Source organism: Bombus vancouverensis, chromosome 1, assembly GCF_051014615.1.
Source record: "Bombus vancouverensis nearcticus chromosome 1, iyBomVanc1_principal, whole genome shotgun sequence".
Classification (NCBI taxonomy): Eukaryota; Metazoa; Arthropoda; class Insecta; order Hymenoptera; family Apidae; genus Bombus; species Bombus vancouverensis.
The window spans coordinates 12,997,842-13,014,674 of record NC_134911.1 but is presented as its reverse complement, the minus strand read 5'-3'; the positions used below and the strand labels follow the sequence as shown (position 1 = coordinate 13,014,674).

At 28.3% G+C, this 16,833-nt stretch overlaps 3 protein-coding genes across 5 annotated transcripts; 2 read left to right on the top strand and 1 right to left on the bottom strand.

Annotated features, from left to right (window-relative positions):
• Positions 1-202: 202 nt before the first annotated feature.
• Positions 203-8,086, bottom strand: Jarid2 (Jumonji, AT rich interactive domain 2). 2 transcript variants are annotated; one of them, XM_033327992.2, is made up of 14 exons: positions 7,932-8,086; positions 7,758-7,785; positions 7,571-7,681; positions 7,190-7,359; positions 3,503-7,121; positions 3,194-3,419; positions 2,963-3,115; positions 2,688-2,886; positions 2,453-2,601; positions 1,934-2,243; positions 1,437-1,843; positions 1,261-1,359; positions 881-1,183; positions 203-803 (listed from the first exon to the last, which is right to left on the bottom strand). In XM_033327992.2, exons 3-14 carry the CDS (start codon positions 7,654-7,656, stop codon positions 717-719), a joined length of 5,808 nt encoding a protein of 1,935 aa, XP_033183883.1. In that variant the 5' UTR covers positions 7,657-7,681; positions 7,758-7,785; positions 7,932-8,086; the 3' UTR covers positions 203-716. The 2 variants fall into 2 exon arrangements, with proteins under 2 accessions (XP_033183883.1, XP_076475803.1); XM_076619688.1 differs by having other exon boundaries at positions 7,758-8,084.
• A 329-nt stretch (positions 8,087-8,415) lies between these two features.
• On the top strand, positions 8,416-12,039 carry LOC117153708 (LITAF domain-containing protein). Of its 2 annotated transcripts, none has more exons than XM_076619684.1 (4): positions 8,416-8,562; positions 9,050-9,189; positions 9,282-9,438; positions 9,535-12,039. In XM_076619684.1, the coding sequence occupies exons 2-4, from the start codon at positions 9,075-9,077 to the stop codon at positions 9,638-9,640; spliced, it is 378 nt and encodes a 125-aa protein (XP_076475799.1). In that variant the 5' UTR covers positions 8,416-8,562; positions 9,050-9,074; the 3' UTR covers positions 9,641-12,039. The 2 variants fall into 2 exon arrangements, with proteins under 2 accessions (XP_076475799.1, XP_076475802.1); XM_076619687.1 differs by lacking the exon at positions 8,416-8,562 and adding an exon at positions 8,579-8,795.
• Positions 12,040-12,637: 598 nt separating this feature from the next.
• On the top strand, positions 12,638-16,826 carry LOC117153568 (pyruvate dehydrogenase phosphatase regulatory subunit, mitochondrial). Its single transcript, XM_033327730.2, has 14 exons — positions 12,638-13,120; positions 13,201-13,413; positions 13,484-13,647; positions 13,751-13,914; positions 14,004-14,187; positions 14,256-14,461; positions 14,517-14,832; positions 15,006-15,163; positions 15,240-15,388; positions 15,464-15,671; positions 15,783-15,872; positions 15,955-16,134; positions 16,213-16,413; positions 16,536-16,826. Exons 1-14 carry the CDS (start codon positions 12,861-12,863, stop codon positions 16,743-16,745), a joined length of 2,703 nt encoding a protein of 900 aa, XP_033183621.1. The 5' UTR covers positions 12,638-12,860; the 3' UTR covers positions 16,746-16,826.
• Positions 16,827-16,833: the final 7 nt, after the last annotated feature.

Sequence of the window (16,833 nt, the reverse complement as noted above, 5' to 3'; positions counted from 1 at the left end):
TTAATATTATACAAATTAATTATACAGTATAAAAACAATGCTTCATATAATTATGTAATTTTATGGTAATTTATTTGATTTTATGATATACATGTTAATTTGCATAAGGATAATAATAATGTATTTTGTCAAAGAAATTTATTTAATATGTATGTTCTCATATTGAGAATGTTATAATTTTTATTTTATAATCTTAAAGTATTCGTAATAAACTTTGTATACATAAGTATGCTATTATATGTTATTATTTATTTAATTCTTAAATAAGTCCTATGGAATTCGTCTATTGTAAGAAATATTTAATAAGATTATGTTTCTATAACTCTGTAAACTATTGAAACATAATTTATATATAGTTTATATTTATAATTATAATATACGAGAATAAAATGCAAAAAATATGTGTTTTGGTATCGTACTTGCAATTAGAAGTACGATTTACAGATGGTAAAAGTAATCTTTTTATTTTGAAACTTAGGGATTTCATTAGAGGTTCACATTAAATTATTTAATTTTTTTAATACTATACTAATACTAATAATGAAGTTGATTTCTTTTTAAAATTACGAAACAAATTTTTTTATACAATTGTATTATTATGAGAAAAATAATAAATATGATATATATATATATAAAACAAAATTCTGTAATTATTATTAGATAGATTAATAAATAATTGCTATGTATGTAATTTAATAAATAACTTTGTAAACCCCTTACTTTGTTTGTTTGATTTGATTAGTCTTTTTAGATTTGGCTTCAATTCTTTCTTCTAGTTTATGGATCAAATCATTTAATTCCTCCTATTACGAAAATAAAAATTATTTTAAATAAAATTATTATTTATAAAAGCCACTTGAGTTAAAAAAAACATATTTACCTCGTTGTATGTGTACATTAGAGTACAATGTTTTAAAATTTGTTTCTTTCTATTAAATAATTGCAATGCATGTGGTAAACAGTAAACACTGTCATCTTGTGAATTACTCACTAATGAAACAAACAAATTAGCTCTACAAGTTTCACATTCAAAGTCGCCATCATCTTCTTTTACTTTTTTTCCTTTCTTTCGTTTTCCACTATCTGGTAAAGGTAATCTTTCTGTGTTTATGAGACCTACTGATTCTAATTGTTTACGATAATCTATTTCTTTTTCACGAATTTTAATTACACTTGCTAGAATCTGCAAATATAATTATTTATAAATCATATATGTAGTTTTACATTTTTTATCTCATAATTATTAGCTCTCATATTTACCTGTTTTAATACTTCTATATGAGATCTAGAGTCATTAATAATATTAAATAATAATCTTTCAAATGAAAAGATTGATGGTTCACAACTATCTTGTATATCCTATAATAATTATTTAAAATTATTTTGCCATTCTATAAAATATGTAAAATAAAAATAGAGGAATGTTATTCACTTACTTTAAATACTTGTTCAGCAGTTTCTAACCAGGATGGTTGTGCAAAGTAAACACTTTCAGATACTACATAACCAGTGCATATACTTGATGTAAATGCTTTAGGAAATACAACTATAAATTGCCCTGGTTCCTGAACAGTCTGGCATAGTGATACTCCGTTACTAACCAATAATTCTGGAGGAACCATTGCTGTATCTGATGGCAGCCATATAGTTTTATTTTTACAATATCGTGGAACCATTTTTGAAAGAGCCTCTCTAAAGTTATTGTTGTGTTCGTCGGGTATACCGTACCAAATTTTTTTAGCACCAGTATGCAAATATTCTATCCAAGGAAGACCATGAGGATCACGGTACCAACAACATGCACTAAATAACATACCCACATGAAGTGTTGGTACAGTCACACCTGCAAATAAAATTAAAACGGTTGTAAATAAGAAAATATCAATTTATAACATATGTTTTAGTTATACAAATTTAAAGAAATGCTTTATACCCATTATAGGACCTAAAGCTCTCAGTACTGAGCCAGCGTTATTAGTAAGTACTTTAAGATTCCATGGATGTCTTGCGAACGGACTATTTTTAGCAACCGAAAATCCAAAACCGCGTCCACTTGAATCAATGCTTGCAGCGTGTACACAAACATGTCTTTTCCTTTCTGCAACATGTTTCCAAAATGCACTTTCAACCTCATCAGCAGAAGCGCCTTCTGTTTCGTTTCCAGATCGTTGATTTTCACCAAACCACATACGTTGTGTGTTTCGTGCAATACGATAAAAAGCGTTTAACGGCATGTTTCTACCCTGTAAAATTGTATATTTATATATACAATATTATATATACAATATTTATATATACAATATTATATATACAATATTTATATATACAATATTATATATACAATATTATATATACAATACTTATATATACAATATTTATATATACAATATATTATATAAATCACGAAGAACTGAAAATTATGTGGTTATGATTATAATTTTAGAATTCTCACTTTAACGATGCATTCCTCAATTTCGTCAGAACTATCATCATCTTCATCTTCTTCATTTTCACTTATTGGTGCATTTTGCCTTTGTAAAACTCTACTTTCTCTTTTCATCCACTCAGATTCGACTTCATCAAATAATTTACCTCGTTCCTCTAAATCGCATTATTTTATTGATAAATAATTTTAAAATATTATAGTTTCTTATATTACTATATTTTCTATATTTATGCACAAATACCTGGAGATAATGTATCATATGGTAATAAGTATTTGCAGTAAATGTCATCCAATTTGGTTACACGATCTTGAGCAGATTTTGGTATTTTCATCCCATCAGCTACTTTCTGCCACTTTTTCTTTTCAATCACTTCCTTTAATCCGCCTAAACTTTGAACTGTTTGATATAAATGAGGCAAATCAACTTCCATACCACCAATCTATAAGAAAGAAAAAGAATTGAAATAATAAACACATTAAAGAAAGTAGAAAAAAATCATAAATATGAAACTGTACCCAAGGTGGATGAGTTAATGTTATGCTTTGTGTAGCTAAATATTTCTTTATAGCCATCATTTCTTTCACATTGGGACCCCATCTATGTAACATACGATGTACATATTGATTGTAAGCAGTAAACCTCATATCATCTGATACTTTGCATTCCGGCTAAAATAGAGAAAAGAATGTATTTATATTTTGTAAATATATACATTTAATTATGCAACAACTTTTAATGAATGTTACTTTAAAATTAGGTGGTGGTACAACTCTGCATATTCCAAATTTCTCTGCAATTGGCCTTATTTTATCTATGTATTCTAAAGGATCTTGGAAATCTTTTTCAGTAGGATGAAATGTTGGAGCTTCAACTAATCGTGCTTCATTATTTTCATCTTTTGCACTTGGAAATGTCACATTATTGATGGGAGAATAAATTTCAGAACCCTTCTGTTTTGCTTTGATCTGACATCTAAAATTTTAGAAATACATAATAATGTATTTAATAAAGTGAAAAGTGAAGCTGCAATTCTTTTTACGTTCAACTTGTATTACCTTTTCCCATTCTTATTTGAATCAATTGAGGTTTTTCTTTCTCTAGGAGTTTTTGGTGATTTTGGCAATTTTTCAGTTCCTATATTTAATCCAGTTCCAATATTTTGCCTATTTGCAATTTGTACCATGTTTTCATTTTTATTTGGAGTAGATGGTTGAAGTTCGGAATTAGATGTAGTAACAGTTGATACTGTACTTGAAGAAGTAGATGGTATTGAATGATCAGTTGTTATTAAAGTAGAATTAGGTGGAGTACGAGTTGTAGGCTGTACTGTTCCTACAGGAGGACAACGTGCAATTGATGATGGAGGTTTAGTAACCAATTTTGCTCTTAAAAGAACTTTTTGATTAGGACCATTTGGTCCTTCAGTACCGAGTTTTACAGCTACACCTTGAATTAATTGCTGTCCTTGAACTAAATTTGGTCCATTTCTTGTGACAGCTTGTAAAGGTATGTAAAACAGTTGACCATCAGTTTCATCATCATTTTCATTGTTGTTTTCAGTCTGAGTAGATATCTCTGTACTTTTTTGTTGATTTGTATCACTTTCTCCAATCTGCTTTTGCGTTTGTGCATTATCATCAAGATTTACTTGTACAGCTATTGAAGTACTACAATTTACATTACTCCAAGTTGTTGTTAATTTATCTAATGGTAAAACTTGTATATTAGCCAAAGTTGCAAAATTTTTTGGTAATTCAAATTTGTTTACATTTAATGTTGTATTCGATATATTTTTTATTTCTACTATTTCATTTTCATTTTTTGCAGAATTATTGATGGAATTTTCTTTAAATATTGTCATTTCACAATTATCTTTTATTATTTCTTCTACATCTTTATTTACTTCACTCGCAGATTTATTTATGTTATTTTCGGATTTATTTGCATTATTGACAAATTTATTTGTATTATTTTCAGATTTATTTGGAGCGTTATCAAATTTATTTGAATTATTTTCAGATTTATTTGTATTATTTTCAGATTTAGTTACATCCATCTGGGATAGATTATGAATCACGTTTGATTTATTAGATTCTCGAACTTTACGTCTAAAAGGAGTACTAACAGGGATTTCTGTGTCACTTTCAAATGCATAAACACTGCTTTCATTTTCTGGAGAAAATGCATTTGCATTAGGAATTACTGTTTTACGTTCTTTAACTTTTGGTAAAAAGGGTTTTCTTGGTTGAAATATGGTTTTCTTCTCTGTTGATATCTTTTTTTCATTAGAATTATCTGTAGAATTTTGATCAGGTTTTAGTGCACTATCACCTTCTTCTCCAGGACATGAGTCTTTATTTGGCTTTATGTTCCGCCCTTTATTAATATCTTTCAAGTATGTATTCTGTTTGTTAATATTAATATTAATATTAGAAAACTCATTCTGCTGTTTTATTTCAGATTGTAATTCTCCTGTTATAATGGGAGCATATTTATTATATGTATTCATGCGATCTTTTACATTAGCCTTTTCTGCTAATTTAGAAAGTGTAACATTAACTGGTCTTACCAAATGTTGAATTTTTGTTGAAATTGATAAATGTGATACATCAGTCTTCTTTTCACAAACATCATATTTAAAAGTAGACACATTTTCCATTTCTAACTTACTTTCCTCTTTAGCAAATGAACTTTCATTTAACCATTTTTCAATTTGTTCAGTCGACATATTTACTTTCTCCTTCCTTACATGCAATGTTGATAAAGACATATCTATAACATTTGTGGATGAAATCTCTGTTTTATGATGACATTCTTTTTCAGTATTTGTTGATATTTCTTGTTCTATTTCATCAGATATTAAATCAGGTAACTCTGATTTATCTTTTTCAGATTTTTGAAGATGCTGATTATATGGTATATTTAATACTGGTGGAGAATTTATGCTTAGTAAAGGTTCATTACTCGACAATTCCTTATCTACCTTTTTATTAGCTACATATGAATTTTGTTCATTTTCTATTTTAACTGTTTCTAATTTATCACTGGTCTTTTTCGTGGTCAGAAGATTAACATTAACATGTGTTTGACAAGAATTTAATACTTTGGATATTGCTTTCTTTGTAAATCCCCGAAAAGATTCTTCGTCATCTGATATTTTTGAAAGGTCGGTTTTTACAAAATTTTCATTTAAAGACTGCTCAATTTTATTCTCAATATCTTGATTGTTATTTTTATTAACAATTTCTTTTTGTACATTATCATCTTTCTTTCTTTTTAATTTATTGAGCAACATTCCTAATGTCTCTTCATCAGAATCTGTACCTTCAAATTCAGTATCTTTTAATTCTTTTTGCTTTAGTCCATTACCTTTTTCAGGTAATGATTTAGTAGAGCTTTGTTCTCGTTTACGTTTAGTTACAAATTTTTCTTTATTAAATTTTGCATTATTTTGAACTTGACATTTTGATTTAATACTTATATTATTTTGAATCTCCATTCTTGTAGTTATATTTTTAGTAGAAGATCTAAGATATCGACTTACAGGTTTATTTAATTTTCCTAAACTTCTTCTTGTAACAGGTCTTGTATTACTAGTGGCATTAGAACTTACAGATTCTTCATCACTATCAATTTCACAATACTTGTGAACTCTTATTAATCTTTTACTTTTAAAAGCAATTTTATTAGTTTTGGTCTTATCCAATCGTTTATTTGATGTATTATGAATAGAAGTAATCTTATTATCTTTATTTTTAGTAGTTGTTTTTGTAACAGATTGTTTTACTTTAGTTTTGATTTCATTTTCTGGTTGAGTAGTTTTACGTGTATTTGGTAATTCTGGAAAACTGTCCATAGAAACATTATCATCATTTTCTAAATCAGGACTTACGAGTTTCCGTCCAAGAATTTCCATATATACAGCAGCTGCTTCTTTAGTTTTCCTTGTTGGTCTCCTACAAAGATTTTTTGGGGAAATTGTGCCACTATGAGAACGTGTAATTCTTCTCATTTCAGATTTACTTCTTGTACATATGTTTTTTTGCACAGCCTTTTGAATTGTACGTTTCATCTGTGGAACTGATTTTTCCAAGGGACCTTCTTCTTCTTCTTCAGATGTAGAATCAGAATTTGATGTATCACTATTCTTTTGTTTTACTATAACTTTCTTCTTTGGTTTAGATGATACAGGTTTAACTTTTGAAGGACCTGTTTTTGTTTTATCTGCAAGCACACTACTTCGTAAACCAAGTCTCTTAGTTTCAACTCTTGGTAAAAATTTTCTGGGTGCTAATTTGTTTACAGATTTTAATAACGTTCGTTCTGTACAAGATCTTGTTCTCATAACACATGATGTTTTAAATTTATTTTTGATTCTTTGTTTAGCAAGACGCTGTTCTTGATATTTCTTTTTGAGTGCTTGTACTGTAGATGTAGTACTTTTAAATGTTGTAATATTTTTCTGTATTGTATTTGAGACTTTCTTCTTGTCAGTAATAATAGGTTTCACTTTTGTGATACTTTTCTGACTTGAATCTGGTTTTTGATTTTCAATAGATGTACTAGTTGAAGATATAGTTTTATCTGTCGCTATACGTGCTGGCTTAGTATCTGGCTTTTCCTTTTTACTTCCAACATTGAAAAAATTTAAGCTTGGAGGTAAAATTGGAGTTCCTATATAAAGATTCGAATTAATTATTGATACATAAAATTAATTAAGTATGAAGTAAAATTTTAAAAACCTCTAAAGCACAAAAATGTCAAGAAATCTTCTGTATTTGGTCGTTTGTGAGTTATTAATTCTGTTATAACTGCTGGTTTAGTCTTTTCTTTATCCTTGATAGGAGTATGTGAAGGATTGAAAACTGTCGTTGCACCTTGTGCAAATTTTCTTTGTGCATGTACTTTGGTCCTACAATAAACAATATATGTAAAAAATAAATAATAAAAATAAAAGCTATATTATATCATAATTAAATAAAATCCCTTTTAAATCATTTAAAGAATATAATTATCTTAAACATATTTGCACATCTTTAGATTCATATATTGCACAAAAAATGTATATTAAATAGTCTATAGCAAATTACTCATTAGTTATGTTAAAATGTTTATTTATTTACCTCTTTGGAGATTCGGAGAGTGGCTCCATAAGATCCACCAAATCTCCTTCTTTCCTTTTTCTTTTATCATTTCGACTTAACACCATTTTGCAATTTTATTAAAAAATACTTCTGTCAAAAACAACCACAAAAATTTGATATAGAAATATGTTCATTAATACTTGATTACAGAAAATTAAACTATTACCTGATCAATATCTTCATTTTTACAAAAACTAAAAAAATAAGAAGTTAAAAAATATTTGAAAACATTATATTATATAAAATGAGATACGAGTATTGTTACAAATAACAAATATTTAATATAAAAAATTTCAATAAGAAAAAATATAAAATTTAAGAATTTATGTTCTTCTATAACCTTTTAATGCTTCAAAGTATTTTTCATTTAAATTAGATAATTAAGAATTTATGATGCATAAAACCACCTAACATCTGTTCTTTACACTGAGCGAACGATTGTTTATTGTGTCAAACAAGATTAAATACCACGTTCTGATCTATGATGTAGATATACATAGATATGCACCATAAAATGATATTGATTTCTCAAGACTTATCCACATTGCATGTATCGTATTGTGTTGAACATAGTACGGTTTGCTTTACTTACATTAAGCATTCAACCAATAGAAAAAATATATAAAACATGTGTAGAAGAAATTATTAGCACCTTCTTATGTACATATCTTACATATGTCAAAAATTCCTTATTCATTATTTATTAAATTAATTTACATAAAAGAAAGATTAAAAAACAATATTTGAATTGAAAAATTTTAAATAATCGATATTAGCAGAGATATTAATTTCAATGGAATGTTCATGAAACCTCTATCCTGCCATCTATATATCTATGTGCATAAGAATATTTGTTACGTTTTTCGTGTTTACACTTCAAACCTATTAAAATTATACACATGGACTATATTTAGAAATTACTCATACATTATTTAAATAATTAGTGTTTAATTTATAATTGTTTTAGTAAGGTAGGAAGAACTATGGCGTACTTTGTAATTAGACAAACATTAACAAAAGATCATTGCGACTTGTCATACATTAACTCAAATAAAGTGAAATGTCAGCCTGACATTATTCGCAATCAATTAATTGATATTTAAGATACGATTATTATTGATATTTCTCTTAATGAATAATTATAATTTGTAACTTACTGTAGTATTTAAATTGTATATTTAATAATTTTTAATAATTTTATAAGGTAAAAATTGTTCTGTTATTAATTGGACACTTGATTATGTGATGATATTTCTATAATTTAATTTTCTAAGTGATTTTCAAAAATATGTCATATTAGATATAATATAACATATATTATATACAATTATTCTTATTTACATCTTGTTAAAATACAATACAAATTTTGAATTATTTGCATCTAAGTATGATTAAAAATATGGATTATTACTATTGTTATTCGTTTATACATAGTTACATAATTGTGTTTAATTATAGATAGACTATTTATAAATAAGACATCATGTATAATAATGGATCACCACCACCTTATGAATCACCTCCATATGTACCGCCTGGTTATTCACAAACAATGGGTGGTGTTCCACCTGCTAGCCCTTTCACATCTGCAGAAACTTGTATGTCTCATTCTTATTTTTTTATAGTGAACTCTACAATTTAACTAATTAATTAAGAAAATAAATTTAAAAACTTTATTATTTCTTTATAGACACAACTGGACCAACTATAGTAACAACAATTGTTCCACTGGGGCCAGGATCAACACATACAATTTGTTCACATTGCCATGCAGAAATAGATACTACAACAAAGACAGAACCTGGCATGATTGCCTATATATCTGGGGTTATAATTGCATTAATGGGGTATTTACAAAAATATTTTTCAATTACCAATTCAGTATTTTAATTTATTTATTCAGTAATTTATTATATTACTATTTTGTATATTATCTTCAACAGATGTTGGTTGGGATGCTGTTTAATTCCATGCTGTATTGATGAATGTATGGATATTCATCACAGGTGCCCTAACTGTAAAGCTTATCTGGGACGTTATAGGAGATAAGATAACACAATACTAGTATCTATTGCATTTCACTTTGAAGTCATTTGAAAATTGCATCATATATATACATATATAACGAATAAGTTTTAGTTTTTATCTTCAACAAATATTTGCAATGTTTGGAACATAAACAATCAGCTTCAAATATTTTTCACATGAAAGTTTGATATACAGTGTGGTTGGTAACTGATGGTACAAGCGGAAAGAGGGTGATTCTACGCGAAAAAAGAAGTCGAAAATATAGAATAAAAATTTTTCGTTTGAGGCTTTGTTTTCGAGGAAATCGACTTTGAATTTTCGCTCAGTACGCGTGCACTTTATCACGTCTCGTTATAACGGATCTCACTGTAGATCGTTGTCTCGATGGATATTATCGCAGTTTAAGTTTGTTTTTGCCGTAACGGAAAATTAGGAATACATAATGAAATAATATGAACTAATCATAAAGTTTATTATTACAAAAATTGCTGAAAATGTTGCCCATTCTGCCGAACACATACTTCTGCTCTTCTAATTAAATTTCTATGAACACTTTCTAACGTATTCGATTGTTTTAAAGTATGAAAGGCTACAATAATCTTTTCTTTCAATTATTCGCAACTTGCGATTTCTTCAGAATAGACAATTGATTTAATATGGCTCCATAAATAAAAGTCAAGCGGAGTTAAGTCAGGAGAGCGTGGTGGCCAAGCCATTGTTCCAGCACTACCAATCCAGCCTTGGTAATGTTGGTTTAAAAAATCTCTCACATGACGACTAAAATATGGCGGTGCACCGTCTTGTTGAAAAATTAAACTTTCTCTAGTTCTCAGCGGTACATCTTCTAATAATTCCGGTAGTTTGTTTTGTAAGAAATCGAAATATGCTGCTAACGTTACATTTCCTTCGAAAAAATATGGCCCAATAATTAGATGTCCGATTATGCTAGTCCAGACGTTTGCGTTCCATCTTACTTGAAAATGTGTTTCAAGAATAGAGTGAGGATTCTCATTTTGCCAATTATGCATGTTATGGACATTGAACATGCCGTCCCTTGTAAATTTCGCTTCATCGGTCCATAAAATTTTTAACAGAAATTCTGCATCGTTGGCATGCTGTTGAAGCAACCAATGACAAAATGCCTTTCACGAAATCTTATCATGAGGCATGAGTCCTTGTACTCTGGTGATATGATAAGCATGTAAGTTGTTTTCGTGTAGAATTCGAAGAATCGTGAAGCAACTAAGATTATACCGCAAAGAAAGGTTTCTTGCACTTATGTCAGGATGTTCCAAAACGTCCTTTAGTATTTGCTCTTCAACATTTACACTAACGCGTCGTCGACGACCACCATGTCGTCTAAGTTTTTCAAAAGAACCATATTCGTCGAGGGTTCGTTCTGCTCTTTGAATAACACGTTTGTCAGGATGTCGACGATTGGGATACCGGTGTCTGTAATGATCAGCTGCGGCTGATGCATTACCACCACACGCACCTAACGAAAGTGTCATGTCCGTATATTCCCGATTGCTGTATGTAGACATGATGGTAGACTAATAGGTATTGATAGTGGATAGCGATAAAAGTCGGATAGTAAGTTAATAGGTAGGAAAACACTTCGGTCACATTGGAAGTGTTTATCAACATAACGTCAATCGAGACAACGATCTACAGTGAGATCCGTTATAATGAGACGTGATAAAGTGTACGCGTACCGAGCGAAAATTCAAAGTCGATTTTCTCGAAAACAAAGCCTCAAACGAAAAATTTTTATTCTATATTTTCGACTTCTTTTTTCGCGTAGAATCACCCTCTTTCCGCTTGTACCACCAGTTACCAACCACCCTGTATGTAATGCACAATGCAAGATTGCACATATTTATATAAAAAAGGTATTTGATATTTACTTTCATAAAGGGAATCATTAAACATATTCGTGGATTTAAATATTAAATGAAAAAATTCCTAGAATTCAATTTATTTGTTATATTTGGAAACTTTTTCATTATAAAAGTATAAAATAATTGAGCAGAATGTACAAATGAAAACAAGGTTCATCGATAATTTTGTTTACAACAAATAGTACATAATATAAATTTTCATATGTAACATGTTTATAAAATTACTTCTAGATGAGGTAATATTCAAGTACTATTGTGTATGCAAGTACTGTTAAAAATCTATTTTTTTAAATTGTTAAAGATGATAAATTTATACAATTTGTGCCTGTTTTTATGAAGTCTATGAAGTCTATGAAGAAGTTTATGAAAATAACTATTTTTGGAAATAATGTACACTGCTGTCTTTTTATCACTTATAAAAATTTATATATTTTCAAATAGAAATAAATACTTTATAACATATAACAGAAAAGTTACATTTTAAAAATAAAATCAATTAATAATATTAATGTAAAAAAAGTTGATATTCCATAAATTATGTAATTAATGCCTTTCAATGGAGTGCCTATATATGTATAAATACAAATTAATATAGGTATTTTATAAATAATTTATACTAATAGCAAATCTCAAAAATGTATTTTTGAATAAGATAGTAATTTTTACTTGTATATTTATAGAAGAGACTAATTCTTACAATAGTCATAAAAAAAAGTGTAGTCATAAAATGTAGTCATAAATAACAATAATTGTAAAAATAACCATATTTGATTAACTAATCTGTATTTTTGATATTACTTTAGTGTAATATATATGCTTTTATATAAAATGTTCAGCAGTGTATTCTATATTAATAAAATTATAATATTATAAACAAAATGAATAAAATTTAATGTCCTAAGTAATTTTTGCCTGCCTTTACATATTTTCGTCGACTTTTACTAGTTAAACATTTTTTTTATATTTTCAAAACTGTATTATTATATAACATTCAAAATTATAATTCAAATAAAATTTTTTACTTTTATTTAATATAAATCGGTTATAACTACTTATTTCTTTTTCAAACCGATTTTATCTAAGTGATCTCATAAAAACTTACAGGAACATGACATTTATTAAAGACTAAACGTATTTTGAATTTTGTAAATTAAATGTTAACATAATATAGTTGATAGTGTTTGAAGACAATTAATGAAACGATAGTTCAGAGAACAGTCTCGCATTCTATAACAATCTAACCTTAAAAGAAACGTGATGATCTATAAATATACATGTATATTTATATTGTTTTTACGTGAAAATTAGTAAAAGATATTAAAGTTCTATCTATATACATTATGACAATGTGGCATCATTCTAAATTAATTTGTAATAAATTTGTGACAAAATGGAATAATTTTGCTTTTTACAACTACAACAAAAGAATAAGACATAGTAGTTCAAAAACTACTGTAGAAACAAATGAAGATGTTGATGACCCACTTCCTAAGCAAACAAAAGTTGTTATATGTGGAGGTGGTGTTATGGGTGGTGCAGTTGCTTATCATCTTTCACTTATGGGATTAGGATCTCAAACTGTTATTGTAGAAAGCGGCAGGTATGAAATGGCAGACTTTGTAAGTCCATTTTGGACTGGATAAAAATGTATTTTCATTTATTTACTTTGACTAAATTTAGATTAGGAGGTGGAACAACCTGGCATACATCAGGATTAGTAGGAGCTTTTAAACCAAGTTTGGCACAAGTTAAGCTAGCTCAGAATACCATAGCATTATATAAAGCATTGGAAAAAAAAGGCTTATCAACAGGATGGAAACAATGTGGTAGTCTTTCTTTAGCACGCACAAGAGATCGTATGACTGTATTTAGACGAATGAAAGCACAGTCTATGTGAGTCAATTACTAATTGTAGTAGTATATAAAATTAATTAAATGTAGATCATTCTATGAATATTTTTAGTTCCCGCAATATTGAATGTCATTTGATTACACCAAAGCAAGTACAAGAAATATGTCCATTATTACGAGTAGATGATTTAGTTGGTGGATTATGGATCCCAGGGGATGGAGTGGGAGATCCATATCAAATTTGTTTAACATTAATAGGAGAGGCAAGAAAGAAAGGTGTTTACAGTTTTTCATGAAAGTAAAAAAGGATATAAGAATATGTATTTAATTTCATATTATAATGAGATTGTAAAATTCATTTAGCTCCTAATACTTTTAGGTGTTAAAGTGTTTGAAAATTGTAAAGTTACTAAAATTATTACACAAAATGGTAGAATTGCAGCTGTAGAAACAACACATGGTACTATTGAATGTGAACATTTTGTTAATTGCGCTGGATTTTGGGCACGTAATGTAGGAAAATTAAGCGAGCCATATGTAAAGGTTAAATATTTTCTTTACTGTTATTAGTGAATATAAGAAAGAAATATAATTTTTATAAATAATCTGAATTAAATATATTCTATTTTTAGGTGCCTCTCCACCCTGTAGAACATTATTATTTGCATACAAAATCAATTAATGGTTTAGATCCTATGACCCCTGTTATAAGGGATTTAGATGGATATATTTATTTTCGAGAAAATAACGGAAGTTTATTAGCTGGTGGCTTTGAACCAGTTGCAAAACCAGCATTTGAAGATGGAACAATACCTGGTTAGATATAGATTTTTATTTATTATTGACCTTATATAGATTTAAACATGCAACAAATTTTAATTTAGGAGGTACAGAGCAAAGATTTCTGCCAGAAGATTGGGACCATTTTCATATATTACTTGAACAAATGCTTTATAGAATTCCAAGTCTAGGAAATGCTATTTTAGAAAAATTATGTAATGGTCCTGAAGCATTTTCTCCAGATTGTAAGTGGATAGTTGGTGAAGCACCAGAAATACGTAATTATTATATTGCTGCTGGTATGAAAACGGTAAGTTACCTTAAGTTATGAAATTATAAGATATACAAAAATATAATTTTTATAGGTGGGTATATCAGCAGCTGGTGGAGTTGGTCGAGCAACTGCAGAATTAATAGTTAACGGTTCAACATCTTTAGATATGTATGAATTAGATGTGTCACGATTTTTGGGACTTCATAACAACCGTAAATTCCTACGTGATCGAGTAAAAGAAGTTCCTGGCATGCATTATGCTCTACAATATCCACATCATGAATTTAAAACTGGTAGAAATTTAAGAATGTCTCCAATTTATCCAAAACTTCGAGCAGCTGGTGCCATATTTGGTCAAGTAATGGGGTACGAGAGACCATCCTGGTTTCAATTAGATGGTGATAATGGTAGGTTCACTCTATTTTATAAAAGACAAATTTTCTATGAAAAATTTTATATTAGAAGATAGATATTTCTATATTTTTTAGTATAAAATTCTTCATAAAACATTATTTATTAACATGTCTGTATTATAAAAGAAGAAACTGGATTTTATTATACAGATTGCTTTGCTACACAGATTTAGAGACGATTGATGGGTTTCAAAGATGTAAGATAGCATATACAAATACGTTCAGTAAACCACCATGGTTTGAAGCAGTTTGGAATGAGTATGCTGCATGTCGAGAAACAATTGGACTGAGCGACTATTCTTCTTTCACTAAAATTGATTTATGGGTATGATAGATTATTGTAACTAATATATGGATATATTATTGCATTACATGATTTTTCAATTCATGTATTGTTTTAGTCAAATGGAACGGAAGTAGTCGATTTTTTACAATATTTGTGTTCCAATGATGTTGATGTTCCAGTAGGAGGTATTATTCATACAGGTCTACAAAATCATCGTGGAGGTTATGAAAATGATTGCAGTTTAGCACGTATTGCTCCCAATCAGTAAGTTGTTTAAATAAGTTGTACAACTTATAAGATATAAGATATAGCTATATAATTAGACTTTTTATATTTAAGTTATATGATGATTGCACCTACCATACAACAAACTCGATGTAAGCATTGGATTAATCGTCATTTACCAGTAGATGGTTCTGTAGCAGTATCTGATGTAACATCAGCATATACAGCAATCTGTATTATGGGTCCTGCTACTAGGCAATTATTATCAGAATTAACAGATACTGACTTAAATCCCAAAAACTTTCCATTTTTTACTTTTAAGGTATTTATTATTAATTATTAATTATATTTATTATTAATTATAAGTATATTTAATATTATATTATTCATATTTAATTTTATTATGTTTACCACACATTTATTTCTTGAAAAGGAGTTAGATGTTGGTCTTGCTAATGGAATACGCACAATGAATTTAACTCATACTGGAGAACTTGGCTATGTCTTATATATTCCAAATGAAGTTAGTATCCTAAATTAATAAAAAAATCTTTTCTAAATTATGAATTTTATATTTTATTGATGTACACATTACACATTTGTAGTTTGCATTACATGTTTATACAAGATTAGTAGATGCTGGAGTTAAGTATGGAATAAAACATGCTGGTTACTATGCAACTCGAGCTTTACGAGTTGAAAAATTTTACGCATTTTGGGGTCAAGATTTAGACACCTTTACTACTCCTTTGGAATGTGGACGAACTTGGAGAGTAAAATTAGATGTAGTTATCTTTAGAATTTGCATGATTTATATATTAAAGTTTAATTAAAACAATATTTTAAAGCTATATGCTTAATAGAAAGGTGTGCATTTTATTGGAAGAGATGCTCTTTTAAAACAACGCGAAGAAGGTGTAAAACGGAAATATGTGCAGCTATTATTAAACGATCATGATCCCGAATTAGATACATGGTGTTGGGGCAGTGAACCTATTTTTAGAAATGGAAAATATTGTGGAATGACGACTACTACAGGTTACGGATTTACATTCAAAAAGCAGGTACATATTTAACGTTATTAACAGATTACTAAATTTATATGATTATAAAACTTTGGTAAATTTTGAAAGCATAAAAATTACAAAATATAAACATTTATAATAATCAATAAATTTTTATTTAGGTTTGCCTTGGATTTGTTCAAAATTTTGACTCACAAGGACGTCCACAAGAAGTGACAAATGAATATATATTGTCAGGAGATTACGAAGTAGATGTAGCGGGAATAAAATTTCCCGCAAAATGTCATTTGCATAGTCCTAATTTACCAACCAAATTTCCAGATAAGGAAAGGGATTCTTACCATGCAACACGTGATCATCAAGTTGTTTGACTCTAACATTATAAGTTTTGAGTTTTGTACAAATAATGTATATAAAGTTTAATAAATTATTTAATAAGTGACAATTATAAATCACTAC

What these genes read in the sequence shown, in the direction of transcription:
- Jarid2 (XM_033327992.2), bottom strand. Translation starts at nt 7,656, where the DNA reads ATGGTGTTAAGTCGAAATGATAAAAGAAAAAGGAAAGAAGGAGATTTG. An exon ending in GACATTTTTGTGCTTTAGAG is followed by an intron (nt 7,122 to 7,189) that starts GTTTTTAAAATT and finishes ATCTTTATATAG; the next exon opens with GAACTCCAATTTTACCTCCA. An exon ending in ATATGATACATTATCTCCAG is followed by an intron (nt 2,602 to 2,687) that starts GTATTTGTGCAT and finishes AATGCGATTTAG; the next exon opens with AGGAACGAGGTAAATTATTT.
- LOC117153708 (XM_076619684.1), top strand. Translation starts at nt 9,075, where the DNA reads ATGTATAATAATGGATCACCACCACCTTATGAATCACCTCCATATGTA. An exon ending in TTTCACATCTGCAGAAACTT is followed by an intron (nt 9,190 to 9,281) that starts GTATGTCTCATT and finishes ATTTCTTTATAG; the next exon opens with ACACAACTGGACCAACTATA. An exon ending in GTTATAATTGCATTAATGGG is followed by an intron (nt 9,439 to 9,534) that starts GTATTTACAAAA and finishes TATCTTCAACAG; the next exon opens with ATGTTGGTTGGGATGCTGTT.
- LOC117153568 (XM_033327730.2), top strand. Translation starts at nt 12,861, where the DNA reads ATGACAATGTGGCATCATTCTAAATTAATTTGTAATAAATTTGTGACA. An exon ending in AGGAGAGGCAAGAAAGAAAG is followed by an intron (nt 13,648 to 13,750) that starts GTGTTTACAGTT and finishes TAATACTTTTAG; the next exon opens with GTGTTAAAGTGTTTGAAAAT. An exon ending in GCACGTATTGCTCCCAATCA is followed by an intron (nt 15,389 to 15,463) that starts GTAAGTTGTTTA and finishes TTTATATTTAAG; the next exon opens with TTATATGATGATTGCACCTA.